Source organism: Leopardus geoffroyi, chromosome D3 (genome assembly GCF_018350155.1).
Source record: "Leopardus geoffroyi isolate Oge1 chromosome D3, O.geoffroyi_Oge1_pat1.0, whole genome shotgun sequence".
NCBI classification, from domain to species: domain Eukaryota; kingdom Metazoa; phylum Chordata; class Mammalia; order Carnivora; family Felidae; genus Leopardus; species Leopardus geoffroyi.
The window spans coordinates 22268001-22284885 of record NC_059339.1 but is presented as its reverse complement, the minus strand read 5'-3'; the positions used below and the strand labels follow the sequence as shown (position 1 = coordinate 22284885).

The following is a 16885-nucleotide window of genomic DNA, read 5'->3' as shown; positions in this document are numbered from 1 at the left end:
ACTTATTAAAACAATACTGAGAGTCTTGAGTAGACTTTGATGAGTTAACTATTATGTGAAATATACAAAGTAATGGCTAAAGGAAGAATAACATTTATGAAACAAAGGAGAACATTGTGGGGGGAAATTTTTTCAATCTAAAGGCAAGAAGAAAGAGGAAAAAGGAATGCAGATAAGGTGGAATAAAAATTTAAAAATAAGACAAACATAAGTCAATTATCAATGCAACAATAATACACAAAATTTAAATAAATTAAATCTTCAAGTAAGAACAAAAATATCTGGAATTTAAAAATCTGGCCATATGCTATTTACAAGAATACACTAAAAACATAAATATACAGACAAGATAGGCTTTAAGGCAAAAATGTATTTCTGTATGTCAACTCCTAGAAATAAAAAGGTCACTTTATAAGGATAAAAGGTAGAATTCATAAAGTTCTAAAACCCCTATACACCTAATAACATCTCAAGATAAATGGACACAATCACAAGGAGAAATAGATAAATCCACAATCATAATGGAAGATTTTTTAACATATCTCTCCGTGTAGTGAGAGCTCAGACAGACATAGCATATCAGCAAGGTTTCCAACAACACAATTCACAAACTTGGTGTAATGGGCACACATGGGGTATTACACATAACAGCAGAATATATAGTTTTAAAGTGCACATGGAACATTTATTAATATTAACCACATATTTGGGCCAGTCATAATGCCTCAGCAAATTTCAAAAGACTAATATACAGACCACATTCTCAGACCAAACTCTTGAGCATTAAGAAACACACTTTTAGGGGCGCCTGGGTGGCTCAGTTGGTTAAGCGTCCGACTTTGGCTCAGGTCATGATCTGACGGTTCGTGAGTTCGGGCCCCGCGTCGGGCAAGGTGCTGACGGCTCAGAGCCTGGAGCCTGTTTCAGATTCTGTGTCTCCCTCTCTCTCTCTGACCCTCCCCCGTTCATGCTCTGTCTCTCTCTGTCTCAAAAATAAATAAACATTAAAAAAAAATTTTTTTAAAAAGAAATACACTTTTAAATAACTGGTGGACCAAAGAAGAAAACAACAGAAATTATAAAATAGTTAAACATTAAAATGCCACATATCAAAACTTAGGATAGAGGTAAAGCAGTACTAAGAGAAAAACTTAGAGAATTAAAAGCTCATGTTGTAAAAGAAGAAAGACTAAAAATGATGAGCTAACCATCCAATCTGACTAAGAAAATGAACATTAAGACAAACTCAAAGGAAATAAATATCAGAAATTAAAGAAAAAACAAACAGAGAGGACCATTTAAGCTAAGGTTGATTCTTTGAAAAACTAAAATGGACAAGACTTTACTGATAAGGAAGACAGAGAAAGGGAAGGAAGGAGAGAGGAAATGGATGAACCCCAAAAAACAATATTTGAAATAAAAAGAATACATAAATACAGACGCTACAAAAAACAGTAACTTTAAAAACTGAGATAAGGTTCTAGAAAAATATAACTTAAAAATGACTCAAAAATTAGAAAAACCTGAGTAGTATTACAATCATTAAAAAAAAAGTTAAATCAGGGGCGCCTGGGTGGCTCAGTCGGCTAAGCGTCTGACTTCAGCTCAGGTCACGATCTTGAAGTCCGTGAGTTCGAGCCCCGCGTCGGGCTCTGGGCTGATGGCTCAGAGCCTGGAGCCTGCTTCTGATTCTGTGTCTCCCTCCCTCTCTGCCCCTCCTCCGTTCATGCTCTGTCTCTCTCTGTCTCAAAAATAAATAAACGTTAAAAAAAAAAATTTTTTTTTAAAGTTAAATCAGTTAAAAAAAAAACAACTCCTCTCACATATATACACAAAATTCTCTACACACAGCTGACCTAGGAATAACCAGCTTTACAGAAACTATCCCAAAAGTAGAGGAAATAGTCCCCAACTCATTTCTTGAGACTAGCATAATCTGGTCACCAAAACCTAACAAGGACAGTAGGATAGAGGAAAATTACAAACTGGTGTCACATGATCTATAATTCAAAACAATATACAAGTCTAGAAATATAGAAAACTTACAATTATTATTCCAGAAATGCAAGGTTAGTTTACCCTATGAAAAAGTAATAAATATAATTCACCACATTAACAAAGTAAAGGAGAACACGACATGGTCATCTCAATAGATGCAGAAAACACTTTATAGAATCCAACATGCATCCATGATATTTAAAAGGAAAAAAAAAACTTAGAAATAGAGGGAAACTTCCTTAATCTGATGAATGGTATCTAACAAAACAAAAACAAAAACAAAAAAACAGCTTTGTCTGTGAGATAGAGAACAAAAAAATACCTGCTTTTACCCTTTACATTCAACATTGTACTGGCAGCCCTAGCCAATGCAATAAGGCAAGAAAAATATATGAAATGTGAGAATTGACAAAATTATCATTGCTCACAGATGATATGTAATAGAAAACTCAAAAGAATCTAAAGATAAATTAGAATAACATGAAAATCAGTTACATTTTTATATGCTAGCAACCATCAGCAAATGAAGTTTTAAAAATATCATTTACAGTAGCATCAAAACCCATCAGGTATCTAGGATACATCTAATCAAGGAAATGTAAGACCTTTTCAAGGGAAAATTATAATACTTTCTTGAGAGATATAAAGAAAGGAGGATCTAAATTAATGGACACCAATACCATCTTCATGGTTTGGAAGACTTAAAAAGATATCAATTTTTCTCAAACTGATCACATACAATCAATTCCAATGAAACCCCTACAAGTTTTCTTATGGAGTTTAATTCTAAAATTTATATGGAAATACAAAGGGCCAAGAATAGTCAAGACACTCTTGAAGCATAAAAAGTGGTAGAACTGGCTATACTAAATATAAAAACTTACTGTAAAATGATAATAATTAAATCAGTGTGGTACTGGCATAGAAAAAACAAGAGACAAATGTAACAATAAAAATCCAGAAATAGATTTATACATATCTAAACATTTGATATATAAGAGAGGTAGCACTGCAGATTAATGGAGAAAGATAAGACTTTTCATTAAAGGATGTAGGGACAATCAGGAAGAAGGAAGGAATTAGAGCTCTACCTCAAACCATATACAAAAATCAATTCCAGGGGCACCTGGGTGGCTCAGTCGGTTGGGTATCTGACTTCGGCTCAGGTCATGATCTCACAGCTCGTGAGTTCGAGCCCCGCATCAGGCCCTGTGCTGACGGCTCAGAGCCTGGAGCCCGCTTCGGATTCTGTGTCTCCCTCTCTCTCTCCCCCTACCCCGCTCACACTCTGTCTCTCTCTCTCAAAAATGAATAAATGTTAAAAAAAATTAAAACAAAACAAAACAAAAACAAAAATCAATTCCAGGTGGATTAAAGATCTATAAGTGAAAGACAAAACTATAAAGCCTCTATAATATAAAACACTATCTTCATGACTTAAAGATTTTTTTTCTCAATGTTTATTTATTTATTTTGAGAGAGATCATGAGCAGGGGAGAGGCAGAGAGGGAGGGAGAGAGAAAATCCCAAGCAGGCTCTGTGCTATCAGTGTGAGATCATGACCTGAGCCAAAATCAAGAGTCAGACACTTAACCAACTGAACCACCTAGGTGCCTCTAGGGAAGGATTTATTAAAATAAGTTAGACAGAGGGGTACCTGGGTGGCTCAGTTGGTTAAGGGTCTGACTTTAGCTCAGGTCATGATCTCACAGTTCATGGATTCAAACCCTGCATGAGGCTCTGTGCTGACAGCTCAGAGCCTGGAGACTTATTCAGATTCTGTGTCTCCCCCTCTCTCTCTCTGCCCATCCCCACTCACACTCTGTCTCTCAAAAATAAATAAACATTAAAAAAGTATTTTTAAAAAAACAAGATGATAGGTGTACACTGCATATTCTTACCATATAAACATTTTATAAATACAGTATTCTTTTGTAGTTACTCAGTGTCTAATAAAAATAATTATTAAAATAGCAGCTTAAAGGGGGGGGGGGGGGACACAAAAAACATACAGTCCAGGTTGTGTGCCCCTAACCCACATTGCAGTCTATGTAACTAGTGCCCCCTGGTGCTCCACTCAGGTAAGACTGGCAGCCACGGCCCCACCACTGAAGCCCCAAGTTAAAACAAGATGGAAATTCTTTCCACATTTTAAAGGCCATTCACCAAAACCAACAGCCAATATATATTCTGTTCAACCCTAATGTAGATTTCCATCCCATCAGAAACAAGACCCAGATAATTATTCAACACTGTTTCATTGCGTCAGAGGTTCTAGCCAAAGCAAAATGGCAATTAAACTGACACACTGGCAAATTTGCACCTTACATCTATTAAAAAGAAAAAAACGCACACAGTTTATTTTTAAAACTGCCAGAGTTCATAACATAGAAAATAAGTTGTTTGGTCTTCTCTATATTAATACTCAGGAACAGAGATGGAAAAAACAACCCATTCACAATACTGATAAATACAGTTATAAAACGCTTAGAAAAATGAGAAAGTTATAGAACTTGTATAAAGAAATTATAAAATCTTATCGTAGGATCTAAAGAGTCAAACAAATGAAAAACCAGTTTTTATCCTCTGGGGATATTTAATTAAGGTCATAAAAATGTCAACCTTCTCGTAACTTACATCTAAATTTAATACAGTTATAATTTAAATCCCAATGGAACTTTTTCTTTGGCAAGGATGTGAAAAATTGGGTAACATGATTTTAAATTTCACTTAACAGAATGAATTCTAAGAATAGCCGGAAAAGTCTTTTTAAAAGGTTGGGGGGGGAGGGGGGAGACTGATCCATCTAGATGTTGGTGCTCAAAATTCTAGTTTCAGCTAGGACCTCACCTCTCACACCAGAACCACCTATCCAACAGGATGTCTTCACTGACATGTCTAAGGGGCATCTCAAGCCCATCTAATAGTGGAATATAAATAATGACCAAGATGGTTCACTTAATGGGGCGAGCATAGTGAATTTCCATTTGGAAAAAGAAGCAAAGCTTGACTCTTGCCTTACTGCTTAAACTAAAATGTATCCCACAGGGAGCAGACATTGACAAAAAAAATTTTTTTAGTATTTCAACAAAGAATAAGAGAACGTTTGACGGATGGCGATGGAGGGAAGAGGAAAGGTTTTCCTAAGCATGATAGGAAACCCCAAAACCTAAAAATGTTTACCTTCCAAGTAACAGTCTTCTACTAAGCTAAGACAAACCAGTAGAAAATGGGCCAAGGTTGTGAAGTGCAAGAGGTCTCAGGTCCTGGGAGAGGCCAACAGGCTGGCAAGTAGGCTGGACCTTCAAGGAAAATTACCTGGAAATGGCTATTTTAAGACGTAAAACATGCAGCTTCCTTTCCAGGTCCTCCGTCTTGCAGATATAAAACCACCACACCACAAAGTCATCTATGCAAAAAATGCTTTCTGCAGTGGCTTTAAAAAGTTAAAGAAACAACCAGGGAAAATTTTTTTATCTACTCTCGGGCTTAATATGCAGGCACCAGAATTTTAAAAAATAAATTAAATAACCACTTTTCTGCTTGGGTTGTGGGCAGGCCATTGGATCCCCAAGGCCTTTCCCCCATGCCCTAGGATAAGAAACCCCTGGGGACGATACCTCCCACCCTGTTTGTCCCCAGTTTGGATACTTGCGGTGGTGCCGCGAGGTCCCCACATCTCGACCCTGAGACCAGCCTCGAACATCTGCGTAAGGTCACAACGCTTCCTCCACGCCCCCCGCCCCCCACCGAGCGCCTCCGGGCTCCAACCCCATAGGCAGGCTCATTTTGTCTCAGACGGGTGCACGAGCGCAGCCGCTCGTGCTGGACAGCTGCATCACGCAGGCGCTGTTACGTGCCAGCCTCGAGGGTATGGAGAACAGGCGTAGGGGCGCCCTCGTCGGACCACAATCGTTGGCGGGTTGGAAGGCCGGCGCTTGTTTGGGACTGCGGCTGGGTCCCGGCCGCGTCTTCTGGACAAGGTTAAGCATTTGCAGCCAGTTCTGCAGCCTGTTCTCCAGTCCATGTTGTATTGTGACAGAGGATTTAGAGGAAAAAACGCTTTCCCTTCTAACAAATAGGGGTTCTCTTCCCACCGCAGGGCCCCAAACCCGGTTAGTGGCAGACTGTCTTAAATGGGGGCATTAGGGAGGGGAATGAGAGCCCAGAGCTTCACTAGAGGAAAACATAAATGTAAAGGGAAGGAAAGTAAATTTAAAGTGGTGGATTAGAGCTGGTCACAGCTTTCTTGGAAAGGAGGTGGACCCACCAAGTCTCATGGAAGCATCTCAGCCGAGTCCAAAGAGCAAAGGGGAAAGGATAGGTCTGTCAGACCCATCTATCAAGTGGTCTAAGTTTGCCCCAGTGGTGTGAGGCCTTGGCTGGCAGCTACCCGGAATATCAGAGCGCCAGAACATACCATACGAAACCTGAAGGGCAGGCCCAAAGGAGGCTGGATGGAAGCCCTGCCCCTCCTCAACCTTAGGATATACTGAAACAGGCCAAATGGTTTAGGCCATGAGGATAGCTATGGGTTAGGGGCACTGAGTAAGCAGTGGAATGCCTAGAGGTAGGTAGCAGGTAGGGACCAGTGAATCTTGGACACAAATACTCGGGGTCAGGGCAACAAGGGCTTTGGACCCCCATTCTAACTTCAGTCAGACCAGCACCAGATTAGTGGCTATCTATAATGTGCCTCTGAATAACTTTCAGGTAGAGAACTAGCCTTGAGACTAAATAAGCCAGGATGGGCAGTGATTTGTCTCAGGCCTTGTGAGCTGGTAGAATTTCTACAGGATCCACCAGGAGCCCTAATTAGGCCTGGCACATTGCCAAGTTTCCAGATGAAAAAGGCCACAGACTGATCAATATTTTGGCTCATTGCTGAGTGAGATGTGCCTTGCCAGGCCCTTCCTCTGCCCAGTCTTTTTCTTGCTCACTGGAGGGTGACCCTATTTGTGCTGAGAACAGGCAGAGAATAGTCTGCAGCCTCAAACAGGGCAGCAGAGAAAGCATGTTCCTTGGAGCTCTTGCCTTTCATAACCAAGCTGGCCATTGACCCATTCAGGGAAACAAAAGCAATGTGATCATCCAAAGAAAGCTTCCATCTCCAAAAAAGGCCAGAACTCTCCAGTGGAATTCTGAGGGATGTTTCAGGCACCTTGGTGACCACCCAGCAACAGGTCCCTTACAGTCTGGCCCAGCTAGAGAACCACCTTCCAACAGGGACAAGTACTGAAGAAGCACTGCCCACTCCAGTCAAGACTTGTAGAGTACAAGAGTACATAGAATATGTAAATGGCAAAGAAATTTGAGCTTTATCAGTCGTATCACTAATTGACCCTTAGCGCTATGAACTCTTGGCTACCACTGCTTGAACCACATCTGAAAAGCGGTCATGTAGACATGGGGAACTGGACCCAACAAGAACAGCCAAAAAATAGTATTACTCAGATAGATATAAAAGTTTTTCTCAACCTATTAACTCATGCCTTCCTTGAGTAAACATATCAAACCCTTGTCCTGACCTAGTAATACTATTAGTAGGTAATATGGTATTGATCCTAAAGTGGGGGGTTTTAATCCTAAATCCATGGGACACTTAGGGTGTGAAGGGATCATACAAGGTGAACCTTTTCCTGAGGACTTCACTCCTTGGTTTTTCATCTTTTTTTGTAAGCTCTTTTGTAGAGTCCCTAACCCAGATTCAGAACTACAGCCCTGCATCAGAGACACAACTGACCAATGAAGATGCTCAATCTTAAATTAGTTCAAATCAATTCAAAAATACCACACTTTTCACCTTTCACATTAGTACAGGATGCAAGAGACTGCATACTGATAAGTATAGGCAGGGTGGGTGGGGAATACACTGTTGATAGGAGTTAAAACTGGGGGTTTTTCTGGACTGTATCTTAATATTTTTAATATTAATATCTACCATTTGACACAGCCACTTCTCTTTGGAATTTACCATGCATACATACGGATCTGAATTAATGAACACACACACACACTCATCATACCATTTTCCATAAATGTTAACCCAAATGTTTGTAAGTAGAAGACTCTTAAATGACAGTACATCCAAGACAATGAAGTGCTATGAGGTTGTTCTAAAGAAAAAAGACCCATATGGGCTATTCTGAAACAGGTTCCAAGATACATTGAGTGGGAAACAGGCAGAAACAGAACAGAGTGGATGTATATTTGTATGCTCAACATGAATATTCTTTTCAGGGATCAAGAGTGAAAGGGAGCCTTGCTTTTCATAGTGTAGCATTTTGTACTGTTTGAATTTTTGTACTATTTGAAGTTTTACTGTATGCATGTGTCATGTGTGTCCCCATTGCTCCCATTCCTTAAAAACAGTGATGCTGTACATTCACCTTTTTGCAGCTGTGTGCTATGGACTTTTCCTGCCACAGACCATCCAGACCACGCCCTCCTCCCAAGCCCTCAGACAATCCCAAGCAGGTCCTATGACAGGAAAGGGGAGACACACTGCATTTTATCTTCCCACCCAGAATGACAGGAGCTCCGTCTGGGAAACAGGCTGCATTCAGTACAGCTGTGATTGGATATAAACACCAAAGTGGATGTGGAGGGGGTGGGGTGTGCCTGGGTGGCTTAGTCAGTCGAGTAGCTTGCGTATCCAACTCTAGATTTTGGCTCAGGTCACGATCACAGGGTCATGGGATTGAGTCCTATGTCTGCTTGATCCTTTCTCACTTTCCCTCTGCCCCTCTCCCCTGCTTGTGCTAAAATTAAAAAAAAAAAAAAAAAAAAAAAGCAAAGTGCATACATTGAGAATTTCACGCTAAAATGTTTAAGAAATTCAGCATTTCTGTTTCTGTGGATGTTAAGGAGGGTGAAGACAGAAAAAGGAAGATGGTGATGAGGAAGAATGTGAAGACAGTTTAAAGCCATAGTAGCAGAAAGAATGAAGAGGAAATAAGGTGCTGAATTTTAGTAAGAGAAGAAAACAGACTGAGTTCAGGAGTCTCACCAAGTTTTATAGTATTGCATTTTGATTACAGGTGTGTAAATAAAAAACTTGGGTATTATTATCCTAAGGTAAAAATGCAGAACCAACTTCCTTTTAGATTAAAACAGTAGGTTTGGGGACAAAAATGAACCACATGCTGCCTGGGATGATGAGAGAGAACTGGATGGGAGAGGAATCACCAGCTCAACAAACCCCAAGATTCAGAGAATCTTCCAGAAGAAGAGGCCAGGTTCTGAGTGGTATTTCCCTAAATAACCCTCCCCCCAGGGATGTGGTTTGGGGAAGCCTCAAACCCACAAGTTGCAGGTGCTTCTGGACCCACACACAAATGGGTAAAGACTTCCCTCACCAGTGCCTCCCAGTTTTCTGCAGACTCCACAGAGCGGCATGTGGGCCACTGCTGACCTGGGATAGGTAGATGCCAGAAACACACCAAGAAAGGTTTGAATCACAGACCAGTGGTACCAAGTCATAGTTCTCGTGCCTCTAGAAAACACAAAGTCCCCAGATAAAGAGAGGACAGAAGAGAGTTGGAGGAAATCAAACCAAAATTTTTCCAATGACCACTAAAGAGAAACTCAGCAACTCTTGCCTTTGTCTTTGACCCTGAGAAGTTGCCTGAGGGACACAGCTGTGTGAGGCCCTGACTAGAAGGGAGGGAAGGCATGGTGTGTTTCCTGAAGAGCTGCCTCTGGAGTCCCTGTGACTCAGTGACCCCCTTTCCTGTCTGGCCCAGAGCAGGGACTGGTGGAGCCAGGTACAGGGAAAAACAGTAAAAGCAGCAGCAGCAGGTTCTCCAGATTAGCCGGCACCATCTAAGGCAGCATGCTTTCTCCGGACTCTGCCAAACCCACAGATGGAGATCACCACCAAATCAGCACCAGGGGTTCTGTCACAAGGGGCTTTCTCAAAAAGAATCCTTTGGAATTCAAACATTCATTCAGTGTGCAACCCACCAGAGTCAGATCTGTCTACTACTCAACCTGGACTCAAATTTTTGCGGTGGGATATGTCACTGTCCACAGTTAACTGAAGAAATCACTGCCACAGGGAGAACTTGAGTGGTAGATGGGGAGGGTGAATGGGAGGCTCTTTCTTCCCCAAGCTGTCTGGACAATGCCACAGCCATAATGACTGACAGCTGGATGGGCCAACATTCACGTCCCTGACCTGAGACAGGACCTGCTCAGTGCTGTTTCTCTATCCTGACCCACTACCCCCAGAGGTCTTCCAGATTAGAGCCCCCAGAAGAAGCACCACTCTGGAGGGTCTTTCCGTCCCCCCACCCCTCAGATCCCAACACTGTTCATCTTCTAGGAGAGACCAGCCCTGCCCCTGAAGCCTCTCCGACTTCCAGGTGGCACTGGATTTACCACATCTTGAGAAGCCAGGAGCCAAGAGAAGGAGCTTGGCATCCCAGTTCTCTGTTCTTTGCCCAACAGTTACCAAAAAAAAATGTATGGTCTCACAGCAGGTGCAGCATCTTATTTCTTTTAAAAAATAAATATTTATAAACTTAGGGAGGAAGATTCAAAGAATCAGAGTATTTTTCCCTCCAAAAGCACAAATGTTTCATGTGAATCAAACCAAGGTAAGTCCACCAACCCAAGAACAAAACACCACCCCCCGAGGGCTCTGCCTTGAAGGGCAGAGGAGCTGGTTTTTGGCTCCGAGCCCTTCAGTCCCCCTTGGTGATCAGGTCCTCGATGTAGGCATCCAGCTCATCATCTGTGTTGATGTCTATGTCCTGGAATAGAAGGGAGCAGTCAGCTGGGGGCCTGAAAGCGGTGGGGGGGCCCACCACCTCCCCATCCTTCTTGCAGCCCATGGAGCCTGAGCCCAGAGTCCCCTCCTCTTCCCCCTCCGCCCTATCAGGCCTATCCCATCTTGGTCATTCTCCCCCCTCCCCATCCTCTATGCACAGATGACGCCCAGATTTCTTGCTACTTCCCTGCCTCTACCCCAGGTATCTGGTTGCCTTAGATGTGTTTGTTGCAGGCTTCTAAGAATCAGTATATTCAAAACAGGCCAAATGCACCAACCCACCCCAGGTTGCATCCATCTCAGTACAGGCTACCCCCTTCCCTCACCTAGGGACTCAAGACAAACCGAAGAAATCACCTGTTTCCTTTTTCCTCAGATATTACAAATCTGTGTTTCTCACTGTCACCATCCAAGAATCAGGCCACCAAAATCTCTCACCCAAGTCCTGGGTTCTAACCTCCACCCCACTCCAGGCCTTCCTACAACCAACAGAGTAAGTGTCTTGGGTTGCAAACTGGATTGTGCCACAACCCTCCAGGGACATCCCACCTTGTACAAGCACTGCCTCTTCTCCTATGGCCCACAACTCCCTGCCTTGGGCCTCAGGTCCTACTCTTACATCTGCCTAAAGCACTCACACAGCCAATCTTGTATGACTGATTCTACTCTCAGCTCAAATATTAATACCCCTTTCTCAGGCCATCCCTGAACACCCTAGTAAAGTGGCCTCCCTGTTTTTCTTCTCTTGTATTTACTTCACAGGACTTCCCATAATCCATATTCTGTGTCCTTTACCACTGTTGGGCCATGAGGATAGGGACCTTATCTTGCCTATCTGGTTCACCCGGTATCCACAAGAGAGACACAGAGCCATGTCCTCAGTTTTCACTGCCTGGATGAAGGACTGAGACCCTCTAGAGGTATTCCCCACTTCTAGGCAACCCAATCCCATCTGGGCGTCATCTGGAACAGTGAGAACATCTTTGTTTCATGGCGTGGAGGATTTTCAAACCAGGCTATAAATCAGAAGATCTAAACAAGGGCAAAAATCTGATACCGTGGGTCTGGCTGGGATGAGGCCCAGGCAGCCGCACCACCTCCAGCCCTCTTGGTCAGGATGCTGTGCAGCCAGGGTTGAAACCACAGATTCCTGTGAGTGGGGAGAAGGGAGCAGGAGGTGCCCAGGCCCCCCTCCCTGAGACACCAGGTGGTCCAGCTGCAATGAGAGGGCTGCCTGGCTCACCTCCTGCACCTTTTGCAGGAGCGCCACGATGTTGGTCCTCAGCTTCTGCAACTTCTCCTCTGTCTCTCGGAGCTTTCTCTCAGAAGTGCGCAGGCTCTCCTCAGAGGCCTTGGCCCGTGAGTCAGCACGGCTCTGGTAGGAATGGCACAGATTCTGGAGCCCCACTTCATACTGCTTGAAGTACTCTTTCTGTAGGGAAGAAACCCAGAGAGTGAGTGCATGGGCTTACAGGGGTCCCAGGGCCCCTCTAGATAGGCACTAGTATCCCCAACTAGCTCAGCACAAGGATGTGTGAAGGGATATCCATATAAGGGACAAGTGGGCTCTTTAGTTCCAGAGTGGAAGACCCGATGCCCATCTCGTGGGGCTGCCATGAGGATGGAGATGAGATTACTCATGTGAAGCACTCAGCAAAATGCCTTGGCAGACAGCAAGCCGTCAGGAAATGTGAGGCAAGATTCTTCCACTCCAGTTAGGACAAAAAAGATGAGTCTCCCTCCCAGCTCAATCACATCTAACTTCACCACAGCCCTTTCAGCAGTCCATTCCAAGTCACATCCCACAATGTCAGAACCAAAAATCCTGTTCCAGAAACATTTATCAAGCACCCACCAATAGCAGATACCTCAGATTTGTATAATATAATTATATAAGCAGGATTAGAGCTTTTACTATCTTTCCTGAGTACCTGAAACTTCCAAAGTGTGGGGAAATGATGTTAACTAGCAGTTTCTCTAGACATGAGGCTTTTCAAACTTTTAAAAGGTAGCAGAAAACTTGCTTCAAAAGCAATGTTACATGGAATCTCATTAAAAAATTTGAGCAGTAGCTCTTTACGTTTTTAAAATTCAAATTTATAACATAATTTACTCATAAGTCACCAATGAGAACGATAAAACCATTTTGATGAAAATGAGTGGTCCTGACTGACCACTGCGGTAATATCAACTCCTGCATTTACGTGCTTCTATGTACGAGCTATATGGCATTTAGCAGTTCCTTACTGCTGTTTTTAAAAACTATTTTGCTACAAGTACTTACCTTACAATTTTAGAATATTATCCTATTAAACCAAAATGGCAAGAGAAATTTCAAGTTCTGTGTAGAAAATAATTACCTTGGCAGCACAAATTAAGTGTTCAAGCAGATTCCAAAGTATTAAAACTTTAATTGTATGATGTTTTGAGCCCATGATCTGTGTTCGTTTAGCTCTTTAACTTTCTATCACAGATTTGCATGGTTATATTATTTTAAACATATATATTCATATATTCATATATATTCATATTCATATATATGAATCTAACATTTGCAAGACCTTTTCTGATGGCTTTATGGAACTCCTAGTCCAGCATGAAGGGAAAAAGGATGATCTTTTACAGACAGACAAGAACATAATGACCATTAGACTGTTTTGTCCATGACATTAAAAAAAATCAGTTTGACTTATTTTACACATTTTGGTCAGCAGACTATAAAGTTGATGCCTTGGTGGTATACCTCCTTTTACAAGCATTGGCTCAGATGCTTCTGGCTGTGTTTATGGTCTGAGCAGCAGAGATCCCACTGCACCCAGAGTTTGCTCTGAGTCTGGCAACAACCTTAAGCCAAAAGCAACAAATCTGACTGACAGGATGCCAGGCCATCCTAGCCAGCCTATCAGCGTTTTTTTTCCTGGAACTTTCAGACAGCACCTGCAGCCTCAACAAGGTCAAGAGTTGAGGTACGGAGCTTTCTGGGAAGCTGCCATGAGCTCTGCCATCCTCTAGCTTCCTTAGCTTGCACCTGCCTTCTCATCTCACAGGGAAGCAAGGCAGCACTGGGAGAAGGGCAAGACCCTTGTCCTAAAGAAGCACCTGGAGTCAAATCTGGGTTCTATTACAACAGACTCTACCTCTCTGAGCCTGTTTCTTCAACTCCTAACCTCACTGTCTAATGGAGGTTAAAATCCCCATCTCTTTCCTCAAGCACATACCTGCCACATGTGGGCCTGACATCTTGAACATACTAGCCCTGCAGTTTTGATTCTAGTTCTATTTTCTAGAAACTCCTCCCTGAAAACTTAAACTATTCCAACCATAAAGATATCTATCCCATTTGATGTAGACAACTCACAGATCCCATTTGCAGCCCTGGCCTTCCTGCCCCTCCAAGTTGAGAACTTGGATTGAGAGTCCCCAGTCTCCACCTGCCCAATGGACATCACCACAACTGTAGGTGCCGGTGCTTCCAGCCCAACACAAATCACAATTCATCACCTCTCTTACCCTCACCCTCTGTTTTCTCTCCAGTTAATAGCTTTGTCATCATTTCCCACAGGCCTGAGACACAGGGAAGCATGTGGCCTCTGCCTCCTCCCCCATCACTTGCTTCCTGTCAACAACCTCTGACACAGCCCTTTTACTGGCCAGTCCACTTTCACCACTCTTGTTCCTGTTCCCCTTCCCTCATCTCTGACCTTTCACGACTGGACCTGCCCCCTTGCCCTTCCATCTTCCATCCACCCAAACAATCTGCCACCAGAGGTACCCTCTTAGGACAGGGTCAGTAAACTAGAGCCCCAGGCCAAATCAGCTGGCTATTTTTATAAATAAAGCTTTACTGAAGCACAACCACATCCATTCCTTAAAAATAATCTACTGCAGCTTTCACGCTCTAATAGTGGAATAGTCGCCACAGAGACTCTAAGACCCACAAAGCTGAAAATATTTGCTAACTGGCCCTCTACAGAAAAATTTTTTGACCCCTGCCCTAGACCAGGTTCAGACTAACAACACGCCCAAGCTCCAAACTTTTGCTGGCCCTCCACTTCACACAAGGTTTAAACTACTATAGCTAAGATCAGACATTCAAGACACACCATAACTTGGCTCTCAGGCCCTCTTCTTCCCTAAATGCTCACCACATGCCTGCTGCCTTGACTTGGGAACTTTCATTCCTCTGACACCTCACTCACAAAAGTTCCCCTGCCTCAAACCTTGCCCATCACTTACACAGGCACTTGCAGAAATCCACATCTTCTTCAGGCTGCTGCTCTCTCCTTCCCCAAGGCTGCCACAGGCCAACTACCTGCTTCCACAGCACTGACTGCTCTCATTGGTCTCTTGTCCAGCTACCTGGTAAAAATTCAGTCTCTACTAAATCTTTAGTCCCCTGCAGGCAGCACTCTCTTTTGTTGCTCATTAAAAGGTCCAGCAGAGGGCCTGTGACACAACAGCATACCACCACCCAGTGCTTGCTTCCACACATCTCTACCTCCCTCTAAGAGTCAACTTTTAGGCACTTTGAACCTAAGTTCTTCACTATTGCTTGGGACAAGCTTACTCCATCTGCCAGGATAGAGGAAGAAGGACATATTCATTGTAAAATGTGAAACTAGGCTTCTATCCATGAGGATTCAGCCCCAGCATCTTATGGTAGGGTGTGGTCGGCTTCTGCACACCACAATCATATCCAGCTAAGCTGCTGCTTTTTCTACAGTAAGTCTCCTATTCTTTTTAGCAAAAAAAAAAAAAAAAAAAGGGGGGGGGATACTGGCTGGGGGGTGGGAACACAGCTGAGAGCTTGTAATCACAAGCACAAAGGGGCAGGGGCATGTGCAGTTAAAAAAAAAAACAAAACAAAAAAAAAACACCCCAAAGATTAGGCCAGACTCACCAGAGGAAATGATATTAGCTCATCTGAATTCATAACACTCAGCTCCTTCTTGGAGATGGGGAAACTTGGAGGCAGGAAGTACCGTAAACAATTCCTAAAAAAAGAAGGTGGGGACAGGAATTCAGAACAGCAAGAACAAGGTGGAGAGCCACTGCTAGCCTGAGTGGGAAGACACACGCACCGGAGGATCTGAACGAGCAGGTCAATGGTCTCGTGGTTGGTGCTGGGGGCGGTGGTGTCAGGCTCTATGCGGATGCAGTCAGAAGTGGAGGGCTCTGCCATGGCTACAGCCTGCTGGGCCACCACCACCTCCTCTTCCTCCTCCTCTTCCTCCTCCTCCCCACCCTCCTGCTGAGTGTCAGGGCTCTGGTACTCCGGAGAAGGAGGTTTCATCAGCCGCACATCCTCACTGCCTTTCTCCACCCTAGGAGGCACACAGCATTTATTATGTGTGTCCCAGACTCCCAGGATGGGCTGTCTGCAGGGAAGCTAGGGACACACCCACCCCCCCACCTGGCCAATTTTGTCAGCCTCTGGAAAGGGGCATTACCAGCGGTCTCTCGGAGTGGTGTCTGTGGGCACGTAGTCAAACTTCACCTTCCACCGCACCACATGCTTGCCCACCTCCACAGCTGTGACACGGCCCGTGTACCACTCCCTGTTCACACGCACCTCCACGTGCAACCCTTTATCTGAGACAATGAGGATGGAGTGAGTGTCAGAAAACTATAGACTCCCCCACTCAGCCAGGGTCACCTTGACAGAGGCAGCCCCAGGATTTGCAGGGACAAGAATCCCTAGATGCTTGCCCTGCACTTTTCCAGGAACATGCAGCCCAGCCACCCTAGTCTCCTTCCCCATCTACCATGAAGGTACCAAAGAGCAGCAGGATGAGTGACTGCTAGAGGTGCAAGCCAAGAAATTTGTGCTAAAAATACACATAAGGGTGTGTTCTCTTCAGACTTCTTCTTGGGATCAGACTTGGAATGATTGCTGCACAAAAGCTCAGAGCCAGGAAAGCCTCCAAGAGTCTTTAAGATAAGCTGTTGCTGGCCAAGGGGTCCGAATACCCCCTTCCCCCACAGGCTGCCAGGAACTTCCCCAAACTCACCTTTCTGAGCCCTCTTAAGGTCAGCTGGATCCTCTTCCCCAGCACTGTCCGAAAGCTGCAAGGAGAACAGTCTGTTAGAGGCATCCCCAATGCCCCTGAGGAG

At 43.8% G+C, this 16885-nt stretch overlaps 1 protein-coding gene and 1 long non-coding RNA gene across 7 annotated transcripts in view; one reads left to right on the top strand and one right to left on the bottom strand.

Annotated features, from left to right (window-relative positions):
• Positions 1-1505: 1505 nt before the first annotated feature.
• On the top strand, positions 1506-1887 carry LOC123587448. The gene is made up of 2 exons (XR_006707321.1): positions 1506-1553; positions 1790-1887. It is a non-coding gene; the product is annotated as an uncharacterized LOC123587448 (long non-coding RNA).
• An 8595-nt stretch (positions 1888-10482) lies between these two features.
• The window catches only part of MORC2 (MORC family CW-type zinc finger 2), a 40833-nt gene continuing 34430 nt past the window's right edge, over positions 10483-16885 (bottom strand). The window contains exons 21-27 of one of the 6 annotated variants that reach the window (XM_045458921.1): positions 16783-16837; positions 16222-16363; positions 15853-16095; positions 15672-15765; positions 12015-12203; positions 11829-11921; positions 10483-10754 (exon numbers count right to left, since the gene is read on the bottom strand). In XM_045458921.1, coding sequence (XP_045314877.1) covers positions 10686-10754; positions 11829-11921; positions 12015-12203; positions 15672-15765; positions 15853-16095; positions 16222-16363; positions 16783-16837 — 885 coding nt within the window. In that variant the 3' untranslated portion in view covers positions 10483-10685. Of the gene's footprint in view, positions 10755-11828; positions 12204-15671; positions 15766-15852; positions 16096-16221; positions 16364-16782; positions 16838-16885 lie in introns of all 6 variants that reach the window. The other 5 variants (XM_045458923.1, XM_045458922.1, XM_045458920.1 and 2 more) reach the window with 5 other exon arrangements.